Source organism: Mchenga conophoros, linkage group LG12 (assembly GCF_057382185.1).
Source record: "Mchenga conophoros isolate Kocher_MC1m ecotype Shallow Benthic linkage group LG12, M_conophoros_male_GT1.1, whole genome shotgun sequence".
Taxonomy (NCBI): domain Eukaryota; kingdom Metazoa; phylum Chordata; class Actinopteri; order Cichliformes; family Cichlidae; genus Mchenga; species Mchenga conophoros.
Window position 1 is genome coordinate 35105863 of NC_140537.1, and position 14904 is coordinate 35120766.

Here is a 14904-nt window from a genome sequence, read left to right on the forward strand (position 1 = left end):
GTGCAGTAATGCAGGTACCACACTGACCCATCAACTGTTCTCAGAGAGGGCATGTTAATCCCTTGTTTCTCATTATCTTCTAAAGCTGTGCCAAAATCAGAGGTCAGCTTGACATCAATAGAGGCGTGCTCTCAGGCTGACATTGGCCGATCACCGGGGCTTTACTCCGCAGAGAGAGAGCCTCAAAAATAGTGAGAAATGCAGATCAGCTGGGATGATGCAGCAAAATGAGAGACAGGCTCACTCTAAAATATGAGCTGACAGATCAGATTAAATGTGGCTGTCTGCTGTTTGAGTGGTCGTGGAGTGAGAGGCTGCAAATCTCACATTTCTTAGCAGTATATGCAATAAACATGTAATATAAATAATATTATTAAAGCTTAAACAGGCATCAGAAAATCTACAATAACATTTCAACAGGTGAGTTTCTTGAATGTTTCAGATACATCTGCAGCTCCTCTGCTGAACTGACTGCTTGTAGTGCTCAAAGATGCTTTTATACAATGAACCCATTCAGACAAGCGCTTTTTCTACACTTGACTGATTTCTATCTAACGTTCACACACTGATGGAAGCAACCGAGAAACCTGCTCTACCTCCTGAGCTACAGATCCAACCGCCTAAAAAATGACCTGCAACCACTAACGTTTTCCTGGATGCAGGGAGGCCGTTGTCCTACTTTCACTCTAATACGACTGAGCCTTAAACTAACTACATGTACCTAACTGTAGGATGGCGGTATCCAGTTGACTCGTCCTGTATGACATTAACAAAAGTTAGTATAGTTTTTATGTGCCAAATGTAATAAGGAGACCCACTGAGATTTTGGACCACACCTTTCTTTAGAAATATGTTTTTCCTCCAGATAAATGGTCGTCTGTCACTCAGGAGGTAGAGATTTCTTGCTACTAACTTCAGTCCTTTGTCAAGATACTGATTGCTAAATTGTGAGGTCTGCGGCGTGGCTGAGGGGGAGGCGGACGTACCTGAGCAGCATCCGCAATCTCGCCTCGCTGGCTTAAAAAGAATGAACTAGGTCGTGTTGTTGTTGGTGATGTGTGTGGGCTGTAGTTGAAAAGCTGGATGCAGCGGATGCTCATGTTATTAACGTAACTGCCGCAAATTTCTTTGTAAAAGTGATTCCGATGTTAAACGTTAGTTCCCCGTGACTTTTCTGCCAGGTAACTTGCGCCCCACCTGTCAGAAACTCTAATCCATGCAGCTAAATCAAATGATTTAGGTTCATGAATGTGGCTTAGAAAAGGTGCTTTGGGTGGTCTGTTGAAGTATATATGCATCACTGCAAACAATACCCCACACTCAGGTGCCCACAGATTGGACGACACTAATCTTTGAATCCTGCTATAATTTTAATCCAAACAACAAACCTGTAGAGTTTCATGAATGCACCTTGCACAGCTGCTATCGCTAATGCCATCATATTGACAAAATCTCTCCAAACTCACTGCTCAGTCAAAGTCAGGCCTCACATTTCCACAGTCCTCAAACTGGAGTCTTTTCTCTCTGCGGTAAACTTTCTCAACAAGGACTAAAGATGACAGATAGAACAAACAAACCTCTACATTTCACACTGAACTAAATTTAGAAACAAATGTGCCCCATGTAACGTCACTACATTGGTCTGCAACGTGGAAACAGCAACCTTTATTAGATATCTGGATTTGTAGCCTGAAGAACAGATTTATGATACAGCTTTTTTTAATGGCACTTTCAAGTCAGTTCATTTCTCAGTAAATAAAGGAGAGTTGAAGGAAATGTCTTCTTACCTGCATGGACACGGCTCGGACTTGAATTGTTTTCGGTTGGGAAAACAGCTGGGGATCAGCAACACGCAAGGTGAACTCACCGCTCCTGCAGGAAGACGAAGAAAGGGGAACTCTTAAATGAAGACAAATCTTGGAGTAGGGAGACTAAATTTCACCATCCCTTATTTCTGAAATTGCTTTAAAAACTGCTTTAAAAATGTGACAGGCACAGCATGCTACCCTCAGTCCCGTGAGGGTAGCATGCTGTGTTGTCATTAGACCTGATCACCTGTGAGTTATCTGTGGGAGTGGAGGTGAGCTATCACAAACACACAAAAGCCCACCTGCTCACACACTCATCATCATCAATGTGCCCCCCCTACACTGCTGCCTTACCATATTCCAAGCCAAGGCTTATTACCCACAACTCCCCAGGGCTGCAGCTGGGAGACATCCAGAGAGTCTGAAGATCAAATAACCGAGCGGGTTGTTTGTTTTAGTGACAGAAAGGAAAAAGCCAAGTGCTTAGGTGCTTTTTGGACTGCAGTAGCATCTTTGAAAGTTGCTGACAAAAGTCTGCTGAAGGTTGTTTTCCTAATAGTTTTAACCGTCATGGTCCTCTGGTCCATGTGTTTCTAGTTTCTCCTGCCTCACTGGCACCACGTTTGATGCCAGTCTTCACATGCTCACCCATCTCGTTTTGGTTTTACTTCCTGCTTTTGGTCTGGACGTCTCTTCCTGCAGAGATGCTGAGATGTTCTCAAGCTAGTTGAGAGAAATAATCCCTGACTTACTGCCAGTAAAAACACACCAAACTGCAGCTCTAAAGTGAAACAGCCACAGAAACAGCCCAGATACACGTAAAGTATGGAGTTATATTAAAGTAACAGAGTATATTTCTGAAAAATAGTCGCTGAAGTTGTAAATCTCATTTTCTGTGCAGAGTGTTGCTGTTGCTGGTACATGTCTTCACTTCATTATAGATGAGAGAAAGATATTTTTTTTAAATGCAGCCTTGAGACAAGTGGAAAGGCTTCTGATCAGTAGTAAAGTCTACCACTCAAAGAAATAAAATTCATTTTTTGTCAGCGTCTTGACCCATGGCATGTTTTTCAAAGGCACTCGTGAATGAAAATCACTCATTTTGAAAGCTCAAAAGAGTTTGTCTGTAACAGCAATCAACATTTAATCTTTTTATTCATCATTCGTCCATTTTTTCCCACCATCATCTGAACGCAGCACATGTTTTTGGGTTTTTTTCCTGATGGACACATCTCCTCTTACGGGAATTAAAACCTGTTACCATGTGCTTGCTGTTCTGGGTCTACAGCCGTCATCCTCTGCTTGACATAATTTGAAAAATATGGCAGATTTAATCTCATTTGGAGTTTTACATTTTTCTGTCTCCATTAATCTAATGGCTTAAACCTGTACAGAGGATCACATTTTGCTAATTCACTGGCATGCTGCCATTTTAGGCCTAACCAGATGCTCTGTCCATTCAGACTGAGTGAGTGGACATCTGTCCCAAACACAGCGACAGAGAACAATGGGCAACATTTCTCACCCATTAACATAAGACTGCCTTTTGATTTTCAGCTGCTTTGTTTTCCTTTTAGGATGTCAGGGGTCAGCGCTCTTTAATGTCTGCTTTCTGCTGTCTACACGTATCTGCAGCCTCTGTGATTCCTGGCACGGAGTGCACTCAGACTGGGGTCAAACAGAAAGAAATGCAGATTATGCAAATATGACCACATTAACCCAAACATGTAAATGTAATGCATCTCACATCCATGTTCAGGTTAATAGAAATGAACTTTGGAGTCAAGAAGCAGCATAAATCAAACAGGAAACTTTGACAAGGAGTGAAAAATTAAATGTCAGGATAGTCATTAATGAGAAGGAAGGAGATGATGAGCTTAAAGGGATAGTTTTATCCACAGTTTGGGATAAGCTAACAGTTATAGTGATCAGGTCAGAAAGGTCTGAGGAGTCTAAGGAGACATGCACAGACCTCCCAGACACCACCTCCAGTAAGTCCTGGATTTACCCAAGATGCATTCTGGTCATCAAAGGAAGCTCATGTCTGCTGCGTATCCACAATCTGATTCTTTTGGTCACACCCACAGTTCACAGCCACAGGTGAAATGTAGATCGGCCAGTAGACAGACAACCTCACCTTTACATCCAGCTCTCTTCACCACAACAGACCAGTACAGAATCTGCATTTCCCACTGCACTCAACCCTTGAATAAGACCCTGAGGTACTCAAAGTTCTCCACCTAGGCCAGCAAGTGGAGGAGTGTCCACCCAGCTGAGACCCACCTGAATCTGGAGGTCATCACTCAATGACGCCAACACATCCAGGTTCTACTAACCGATGTTAAATTGTTAAGTCACGTTAGGCTCGCTAAGATATCTTATTACCTTTAATTTCGAGTTAATTGTTTTTGCACATAAAAAAATGCTTGAAAAAACCAGAAAGAACTACAAAGACAAAGAAATATCTTGGTACCATTTCATCTAAGATCTGTCGTTTAATCGCGGTCGGCTAAATAATCCCTGTGTGTGTGTTATCTCTGGTTTTGCACTATGAATTAGTCCTTAGTCCTGTCACTGTCTAATGCCTCTTCCACCAAAATAAATCCTTATTACTTGGTGGGACTTTTGGGACAGCGGAGGCACAAAGTAAAGATATAATCAGAATGATCATGAAAACCACCCAGAACAGTAGAAGCAGTCCGTTAGATTACGTTAGGTAAGATTTTTGCTGTACATGGATGGAGTTACAAAATTGCACACCTTGGCAAAGCAGTGCCTGCCACCCAAAAATTCATAAATTATTGTTAAACAAGTATAAGTATAGTAGCTCTGTGACTGAATACGTCCAAGTATTGTGTCAAACTCATGTCTGAGAAAAATAATTCCAGGCAAAATACAGAAAAAGTTTTGTCCATCTTACTGACCTGTCTTTGTCTCTCTGGTATTGGAATCGGACCCGTCCGTGCCTCAGCTCTGCCCACGTGAACGTGTCGTCCTTCTTTATTTCTCGGCCTCCCGTCTCTTCGCCTTCTTCCCCTCTGAACAGGACCAGCCGTCCGTTACTCGGCTTCTGAACAAGCTGAAAGATCAGCTGCTCAGACGGACTGTCTGGGTCTTTCACCTGCAGCAGGGTGGGGAGCAGCGGGGCAAAACCATCAAAGGGAACCAGCAGGGACCCGTTGACATGGAGGGCAGGTGTGTGGGCGTTCACTGAGAGGACCAAGAAAAGAAAAACTCAAATCAATAACCTCATTCAAGCCAAGCTGGTGGAACACAAGTAAATTCTCTTACAGTGCATTTTAGATCCTTCTTGTGAAATACACAACAAATAGCAAACTTTCTTATACCTGTGGGGAAATTCATCGTCACGGATCCTCCAAAACAAGATTAAAGCAAAACTGGATTGTCAACGAGTATTTTTTAATAACAGAATGGGAACTTGGAAGGTAAAATAATCAGAAATAGAAATACTGAGTAGTTTAATCCATGCACAGCATCAAAAGTACATTTGTGAATGGTTTACTGAAAAAAGCCATCAAAGTAACTGGACTAATAACCAGTGTACAATAATAATTTGGTTTAAAAAAGCATCCAATTATCTTCATTAATACATTTTAATGCCTTCTTTAAATATCTGTTGGCATGGAGTTGTAGTCGGTTGGCGTAGAGGTTGAGAGGAGGTTATAAACTGAAAATGAAAAAAGTGTGTGTGGGAGAAATGGCAGACATATCACGAGTGAGACATCTCGGCCTTGGCGTGGCATTTTAGAAGTTGGCTCTAATTGGTGCTGACTTTGTTGGGGAACTTTTTAAAGATCAGCTCTTTTTGAGATGCCACCCTAATCTCATTATACCTCCCGTAATGATGCCAGCAGGCGTGCTTAAATCTCAAACTCTGGGCCATGTAATTATACTTCCAAATGAGAAGAAGTCTATAATTTAAAGCAATAGTTCCTGAACTTTTTTTTTTAGGGGGGGCTGCCAATTTTTTGTTTTTAAAGAGCAATTTTTTCTCCGTTTTACTTCATTAACGTGTGGATTAGCTGAAGGCAAAAAATGTTCATTATTTTACAAGAAAACGCATTTATCAGAAAGTGCGTGATAATATATTCCTTAATTATAAATATGCTTTGTCACTTTTCATTAAGAACTACAGTCTGCGCCTCAAGGCCTCGGGCATTTCAGCCTGCGGGTTGTTTTAAGATAAAAGAGGAAAAAAATTAAAGTACAAACTCTTTTAACATCCTAACTCTGCAGACAAAGCCTCCCCAGTCTTATTCAGGAGGACCAATTAAAAGTCACCAACAGGAACCTTCTAATTTCAGACAGATGTTAGCAGTCTTAGCTTCCAGTATCTTTATATTTGACCTGCAAAGACTTACATTTGTTATCAGTTTTCAAATTTGACTTCATAAGATGAAGTTCTATAGACCTTTTTCACTTCTGGATAGAGTCTGATTGATAGTTTATTTACGTTCGTCAGTGACTGAGAAACACAAATTAAATCAAGAGTTTTGCTGGGATCTCAGCAGATCAGCTGATCTCAGTGCCAGTCCACATCAGCTGACACTTCTATATATCCACCAGCTCTCTCATACAGAGAACACTATTTATGTAGCTTAGCTTGCCTACTGCACACTGAAGCTTATGCGAGCGGTATCTGACGTATTCAATGGCATAATCTCTTATCTTACTTCTGTTCTCACTCCTCTGGTTTTCAATGCATGGAAGGTTTTTCCTTTCAGTAACAACCACCTGTAATATTTAGGCCCTCTGCTAAAAGTAACCGAGATTTTTTTTATTCAATCTTAAATACTTTTTTATGAACTGGTAAAAAAGAAAACCAGGAGAATGTCTTCTATTATATTACCACAGACTCTTTGGTTTAACTGTGAATGGACCGATCATAGTAACTCCCAAAAGATTTTAAAAACGGGAAAAACTGACATGGAAATAAAAAATTTTGGTCCTGACTCATGTTAACATGGTCTTTATGTTCCAAACATTTAATTGCGATCACAAATTCTACCTGCTGAAAATATATAACTGGTCTGCTTGGTTGTGAGTTTCTTTGTGAAAAATACAATTGAAGCCTTTAATATGTTCTGATATATTACTAATACTATATTACAGTTGCTATGACCTTTATCTTCAACTGTTGTGAGCAATACTGCATTTATTTATTTATTTATTTATTTCTCTCCTTTTTTTTTTTATCATTCTCCCTCAGATATTTTTATTAAAGTTTCTGGATCCAATTTTACAAAAGACAAATTGAACAAATGCCGTTTTCTTTTTGAAGAACATAAAACAATATGAAACATACACTCCCACCTCATGATTATAGAAGTACCAGTGGGTGTACAAAAAGAAAGGGTCGAATCTAATAATACGAATAGTAAACCCTGGAGTACAAGATAGCAGTTCCTGAGTGTACAAGAGAGATGTGGAGAGTTTCAGAGCCCACACCCCCACACAGACACAGAAAAAACAAAACACAGAAACCAAAAAAAAAACAAAACACAAACATAATGAGTGGTCAGCTTAGTTGTAGAGATAAGTCAAATCTGTAAGAGAAAAGAAATATGTATAAAGTAGGTAAGTAAATGCCATCATAAGGCGCAGGCACAATAGAGTCCATATACTTAAACATAAACATCTTACTTAAGCATAAGATAAAAAGAAATAGAATAAAGTCTGAGCTAGCTAATTGGGAGTGTTGCGAGACCGCAAAGTCTGAACATGGTCAAAAAAGGGTTGCCAGGTCTTAAAAAATTTGGCCATAGACCCACGCAGAGTGAATTTAATCTTTTCGAGTTTGCTAAAATGCAAAGCGTCTCTGATCCAGATTTCCCAGGATGGGGGAGAAGGGGACTTCCAACATAACAATATTCTGCGTCTTGCCAATAAGGTGAGAAATGCTACCAGATCCGCTTGGGGCGTCGGCAAGACAACTGTATCAGGAAGAACCCCAAACAAAGCAGTTAAGGCCACAGGTTGGAGGGTTAGCTGGATGATCTTTGATAAAGTCAGAAAAATATTAATCCAGTATTGTTTGAGGGATGGACATGACCAAAACATATGTATTAGAGAGGCAGGTGTTTGATGACAACGGTCGCAATCAGGGCTAAGGTTGGGGTATATTTGAGCTAGTCTGGCTTGCCAAATTTGAAACACATCACACCGATGTGTCGGTGATCTGACCACAGTTCAGCATTGAGCTGCACAAAGTGACTGAGGACTGCCAATGACAAAACTGCTCACTGAGTCGAGTGTGTCACAATAAAAGCACCACTGCGACACAAAAGTACGAGCTGCTGGTGAAACTTTATCATGACATTTGTTGCTGTGCAACTTCAAACTGACAACACGTTTTACTGTATAAGCTTTATTTTTGGAGGGACATTAACATTTTGCAGCTTAACCTCCTCCACAGCATCACACACTTTTTCTGTTAGCAATGTAAATTTGCTTTTATGTAATATCTTGTGGTCATTTGCATTATTTATGTGGGCATCTTTAGTTTATTTGCATATAAGAAAAAAGCTCCCACTGGTACAGTGCTTGATACATGATGCTGTGCTCAGTATAGAAACCTCCCAGCTGAGAGAGAGAGAGTGACCTGGACCTAACCCAAGCCTCCCAGTTTGGCTGCAGAATTCACCTACTGTTGGTCTTTAAACTGTATTTATGCAATTCTTCTTATCAGAATTAACAGATTTGAAGTCTGGGAGCTTTCTATCAATAAATTAAAGGACTTTTCTGCTATGTAATGATAACTGTTTGCAGTTTTAAAACCAACATAGGCATCATGTTATCACCGTGACAGGTCCTGGTCTTCTGGTCTGCATAGTATCCATGTCCACAGTCAGGAGTGCAGTATCCTTCCATGAGGTAGGTCTGATTACGACAAGCTCTGCAGAGTCCGTTCCCGTCGCAGAGCACGCAGTCGGACGAGCAAGCTGAAGGAAAAGATCCAAATTATTCAAATATTATTCAAATTAGAAAAATGCTTCTTTTTGTTTTTACACAAGTCTTCAACTTTAAATGTTTTAAATGTCTATTATAAATTTATTTTTCAAACTAAATTAATACTCTGATCTTCATAGAAACAGTCTTTAAAAGTCTATCACTACATATAGAAATAGAATAAAAAGAAGATGTATATTCTTACATTTGCAAGCTTTGGAAGATGCATCCAGGAAGTAGTTCCTGCCACATTCGAGCACACACTGGCCGTGCAGCGTGGCGTAGGGAGGCTGGCATTCCTGGCACTGTCCAGGACCTCGACAGTCCAAACAGTGATCATCACAGCCTGCCACAGACAGCAAAACATTTGAAAAAAACAGTGATATAGTAACTGAGTTAAAGACATTATTTATTTTATCACCAGATATTTTCTTAATGTGTTTTTTGGCTACTAGCACCGGTGAAAAAAGTAACATGGAGTCACACAGAAGCTGTATTACAGACTGATTAATGCACACATGCATTAATCAGTTTGCTTAGGCTTGTATGAATGTGTGTGACTGAGTGAATGAGGCTTGCTGAGAGTAGAAAAGTGCTATACACCAGTCCATGCAGTTGATTTGGCCAGTTCATACAACTTCTACATATAAAAGCTCTTTTAAGGAACCTTTTAGTTCAGCTGCTGCTGATTATCTGCTTTATTAAGATTGGCTGCGTTAGCAATCGATTAGGAAAAACAACTTCAAATGGACACAAATGTACAAACAACAGTGTAAAAGCCCAGAGGAAGCTCTTTGTGCAGCTACAATAGCACCGACTGCATGTGAAGTGGGTCAATTTATCTGCTTTTTGTTGGACTGACCGAGGCATCTGTCTCCATCCCGATAGGAGCCAAAGGAGCACCCCTGTGTGCACACTCCCTCCTGCAACACGTAGGCCTCCATGCATTGCAGGCAGTCAGTCCTCAGGGGGCCTTTACAGGCATTGCAGCTCCAGTCACACTCTGCAAACAGGATGGACGGTAGCAGAAAAGGAGTGAGAGGAGGAGGTGTACGTGCGTGTGTGTGTTGGGACATTGGGATTAGAAGTGAGGGGATTTTAGAGGTGAGAGCAAATAGTGAGAACAGAACAGAAGAGAGGGAGGGCGAGAGACCAAAAGAGATTAATCAACTTTTTTTTCTCTATAGGATTGATTTTAAAGCCATTTGTGCTTCTTTCTCTCTCATCACCTGCACATCTGTTGTTTGTCCTGTGCACAATTAATACAGGCACGAAAATGAAGCACAGTTGGGACTCTTCATGCTTGTATGACCTTCTACATTTGTATTAAACCTGAAGATGAAACTAAGCAGGATATACAGTTTGTAGAGCAACTACACATACAGTGAAATGCTACATTTTCTTAAAACGTATCAAATATACAAATTAGCCATAACTGTAGCCCAGAAAACTTCTGAACACATCAAGCTGAACTCTGAAAAAGGGACACATGTCAGCGAGGCGACTGGTGTCTGGGCATTAGTGCCGTTCATGTGAATCAGTGAAGTGGACCTGGCACCATCTTTGTGGTGTTGGTGTCTTTCAGATCACTTTAAACGAAACGATCTGAGTAATAGCACGGCTTTGTGCTTGGTCCAAAACGTTTTTCTTCCGTTTTGGTTCTAGTAATTGATAGTCTGCTGAGAACTCCAGCCTTTCATCCACAAATCACCTCAGTCTTCAATAAAACAACACAGTGATCCAGTATGCTTTACAAACCTATGGCTAATAACATGGTGGCAGCGTCCTTCCTTAAATATACAGCATGCAGCTGAGATGGATGTTTGGACCTCCTGCTGTGATGCTAAGTTAATTAATATTCTAATTTCCTCATGCAAGTTTTCCTTGGGGTCAATCTTTGATTTTTTTGTTTATATTATGGCAATATATATATATATAATATATATAATTTCGTCATTTTGTTTAACAGCCACCATGAAAACTAGTTCATCTCTTAGTCTGTCTTCAGCATCTACCTTTGTTTTTAGGTGATAGTGGGAGGCAAACGGTGGGATCTGAGATGTAAATGAGGGATTTCTCAGTGGACAAAGATCACTGATAAAGCCAAACAAATGTAGGTTTTGGTAGTGCTTAAGGGTTTGTAAGAGACTCTCTCTGAGAACTTTGAAAGCTCCCCCGAGGCTGTGAAATGAAAGCTCCCAAAGTTTCTCGAAGCTGTTTTGGTTTTTGAGAGAGCTGATAGCCGTGGTGCTTTTAACTCTCTGGGTGCATCTAACCCTAACCCTAACCCTAACCAGGGGGGTAAACACCATCATGAGCTGGATGGTTAAAAACCACCTGTCTAAGTGGGAGGCGCTGCTCGCTGGCTCAGAGGGAATCAAAATGTTTATTTAGCCCGGAGCAGCTAGCTTAGCTTCTAATCCCATAACAGACATGTGCAGTGTTGGTTCAGCCTCTGGGACCGGTTCCTTTGGGCCCCCGATACCTGGAAAACCCTTACTGCACTGGACTGAATCAGTGATAAAGGGTGATTTCCGCTTTATGTGAAATAACTTACTGTGAATTAAAGCATATGGTACATCAGCATAACAACAGTCATGGGCTGAAATTAAATCTTATGCAGTCATTATTCTTTGATCCGGAAAAAGGAAAACGGATAAAAAACACATTTTCACGTGTCTTATTATTGAGTTCCAGCCTGAAAAAATGCAAGCAAGGCTGATTAGTGGGTATTTAAATATATAAACAGTGGTGAAAAAAGGGATCACTATTCACTCAGGCCCGGGATCCCCTGAGGCTCATGCATCAATGTCTCTGTGCACAGGAAGATGTAATACTGAGTTAAAATGCACACACAATGTGTAGCATTTGCATACCTGGTTCTACAGTTTATTACTTGATTGATGGAGCCTATAAACTCAATGTAGCACAGTATACTACATGCAATATGGATGAAGAGCAATTTACGAATATCATAAAGGGTGCACTGCATATCCTCATTATTAATCCCCCTTGCCTCACTGCACCAGTGCATTTTGTGTGAGGTTGTCAGGCGACTTGGCAGCGTACCTCTGCAGGTGCGGGTCGTGGTGTTGAGGTAGTACTGATGGGCGCAGCTGTCGTACTGGCATTCTCCAAACAGCAGCACCTTGGCCGGGTCACGGCAGGACGTACAAACCCCGGGCGTCTCGCACGTCAGGCACTGGCTGTCACATGCTGCAGAGAACAGAAAAGGTTGTGAGGAAAATGTGAGGAAAATGTGAAACACCAGCCAACACCATAAACTGCCTGAATGTGGCTGTGTCGGATGCATCGATTGCCAAAATTCCTCCTAAACACATGCATGTGAGGTTAATAAGTGATTCTAAATTGACCTTGTGTGTCTGTAATAAGGAGGCAGTCTGACCAGGATGTACCCCACCTCTCGCAGCTTAAAGAGGCCCTCACAACACAAACAGAACTGAAGGAGTACTGAGTAATTAAAACACCAACTAACTGCACTTACTTGTTCATTGAGTCTGGGATCTGTCTGTAAAATGTAAAAATATCGTCTTAGCATTCTTTCGGTGTTGATGGCCTGTTTTCATGACTACCTACATCACTTTCCCACCGGCTTCTCTGCTTCACTCATTACTTTCAGCGTATATTCCACTGACTCACCATTCATTTTCTGACACACCGTCTTTGTGAACTTTCACTAAACTTTTGTGCCATGAATGGTCCTTTTTGTTTGTGCCTGTTTTCGCCCTCTGCCCACTCTGTCTGGAATTCAATTCAGGCAATTTGTTCAATTTTATCTGCCTGACTTGTAGATGAACTTGTTTCACGCAAACAACAAGTTGGCTTTTTGGTTTTCTGTACGTGCGTGCTGCATTTCGCTCTGTTTTACGAGTTGTGACAAACTAAAAAGTAGCAGTAAGCTAATACCCATCAACTTCCACGTTAAAAAGTTTCCAGCAGAAACACATTTTTACGGGTCTCTGTGGATAGTATCCTTCTTTATAACAACCGTACCAGGATTATTATTTTTAATAACTCATCCAACATTGTTGCTTGTGTTGGAGCTGAAAATCAGTGTGTGGCCCTTGTCTGTAGCCTGTAGGTGTCTGCTAAGCTTCACCTTCACTAACCGGAGTCTCTGAACTAGACTTGTTTGGCTGTGTTTGTGGTTTTGGTGTTTTTTGGGGCATTTTAATTAAATAATCTCACCATTAATATTGCCTGATGTGTCCAAGAAGTTTGTAAATTTGTAATGGTAAGTAAAAGTCTATGATTTAATTAGACACTCCTTAGCAGTTATATATGCAGACAGTCTTCTCAGTGCAAATATAGAGTGCAGCTAACAGGAAAGGACCTTAACAAACCAAAATAGTAACATAGCAAAGGCATATTTTTAACATTCACAGTAAGCTTGTGTGTGTGTGTGTGTGTGTGTGTGTGTGTGTGTGTGTGTGTGTGTGTGTGTGTTTTCACTAACCCTGGCAGATACTTTGGCCATTGTTATAGTATCCAAGGGGACATTTGGGGGCACAGAGTCCAGATGGCAAGAGAACGCTGTTGGCAGGGCAGGAAGTACAAGAGAGCGGCCCAGCCCCACTGCAGGCCTCGCATGATGGATGGCATTCTGGGAAAAAAAACGTCACCTTTTATGGACATGCAGTGACATAGAAATATAACCTAAGTTCCCAAAAAGCTGGCAGACCGTGTTAAATGTAAATAAGAACAGAATGCAATGATTTGAGATTTTACTCGTGGTTTAACATTGAAAACATATCAAATATTTAAAATGAGCCATTTTATTACGTTGTGAAAAATACTGGCCAACTTAGATTTTGATGGCAGGAACATGTTGGGATGCAGGCAACAAAAGGCTGTAAACAGCTCTAAAAACAGGAAGTAGACGTGCTGTCTGTGTTTGTTTGTGTCTATCCCAGCATCACCTCGACATCCTTGACGTTTGTCGATTGTTTCGTTCCAAGTTCGATGGAATTTCTATGCTGCTAATTAAACCCTCCATGTCAAAGGTTTTAATCCAGCGTGCCTTTATGATTTCTAAACTTCATCTTTTCCTCCGTCTGCCATGCGCCCTCCATACCGCCAACTGGACAGTCTTTGCTTCTCTGTTCATTCAGCCTCAAGCCTTTATGTTCCAGTCCAACTATCCCCAGACTCTCCATTCACTGTAAAACCCGGCTTAATCGGCCTTCAAATTCCTCTATTTCTACTGAAAATATTGTATTTTGCACAACTCTGTTGCTTGTGAAGCTCGCACACAAGAATTTCACTCACATGTGCTGTACCAATGTACCTGCACATGTGATGTGACAATAAAAGTGATTTGATTTGAAAAAATAAAATCATTTTTAATAAAATAGAAACTTTTGGCTTTCTATTTAGACTTTCTCAAACCTGTAAACTTGTAAGAACTTTCAAAAAAGATAATCTGATATGTTGGAGAAGATATCAGAAAGACACTGATCCAAAAGGATGGATTGTGACAATAAACGTAGTCCTTTGTTGTTCTGTGTTTACTTCCTTAAACGTTAAACATGACCCTGTAGTGAGAATAAAGTCATTTTAGTAGTTTTGACTGTTAAAGAATTGCAATACAAGAAAAACTCAGATGGAAAAGGTTTTTTTAAGCTATAAACCCTCTTTGAAGTTGTCAAAAACAGATGGACACAACACTGAATCATTGGTTTCTTGACGACAAAAGGCGGCACAGTGGTTCAGCTGTTAGCTGTTGCCTTGCAGCAAGAAGGCCCAGAGTTCAAATCTGAGGACGGCCCGGTGCTGTGTTTTGTTTTGAAGTGTGCATGTTCTCTCCAGGTACTCCCTCAGTCCAACAACATCAATGTGAATCCTTATCTGTCTCTATGTGTTAGCCCAGCTCCCCCAGTAAGTCTGAACTGAGTAAGCGGCTGAGAGAAGGGAAGGATGGAAAAAGTCTTTTCCAACCCAAACTGTTGAGTTAAAAAATATTAACTTATCTAATAAGTGTATCGCGTTATTATCAAGGATACAGTCACTCAGAGTCATCTGCTCCTCATCCTTAGACACTGCACAGCCCAGCACCACACACTGCTCAGCACACTAACCACGGCATAAAAATATGAATCTGATGTAA

At 40.8% G+C, this 14904-nt stretch overlaps 1 protein-coding gene across 1 annotated transcript in view; it reads right to left on the bottom strand.

Moving 5' to 3' along the window:
* The window catches only part of fras1 (Fraser extracellular matrix complex subunit 1), a 303829-nt gene that overhangs the window by 100745 nt on the left and 188180 nt on the right, over positions 1-14904 (bottom strand). The window contains exons 21-27 of the mRNA XM_085295515.1: positions 13255-13401; positions 11847-11993; positions 9640-9780; positions 8983-9123; positions 8630-8770; positions 4733-5018; positions 1788-1872 (exon numbers count right to left, since the gene is read on the bottom strand). Coding sequence (XP_085151641.1) covers positions 1788-1872; positions 4733-5018; positions 8630-8770; positions 8983-9123; positions 9640-9780; positions 11847-11993; positions 13255-13401 — 1088 coding nt within the window. The remainder of the gene's footprint in view (positions 1-1787; positions 1873-4732; positions 5019-8629; positions 8771-8982; positions 9124-9639; positions 9781-11846; positions 11994-13254; positions 13402-14904) is intronic.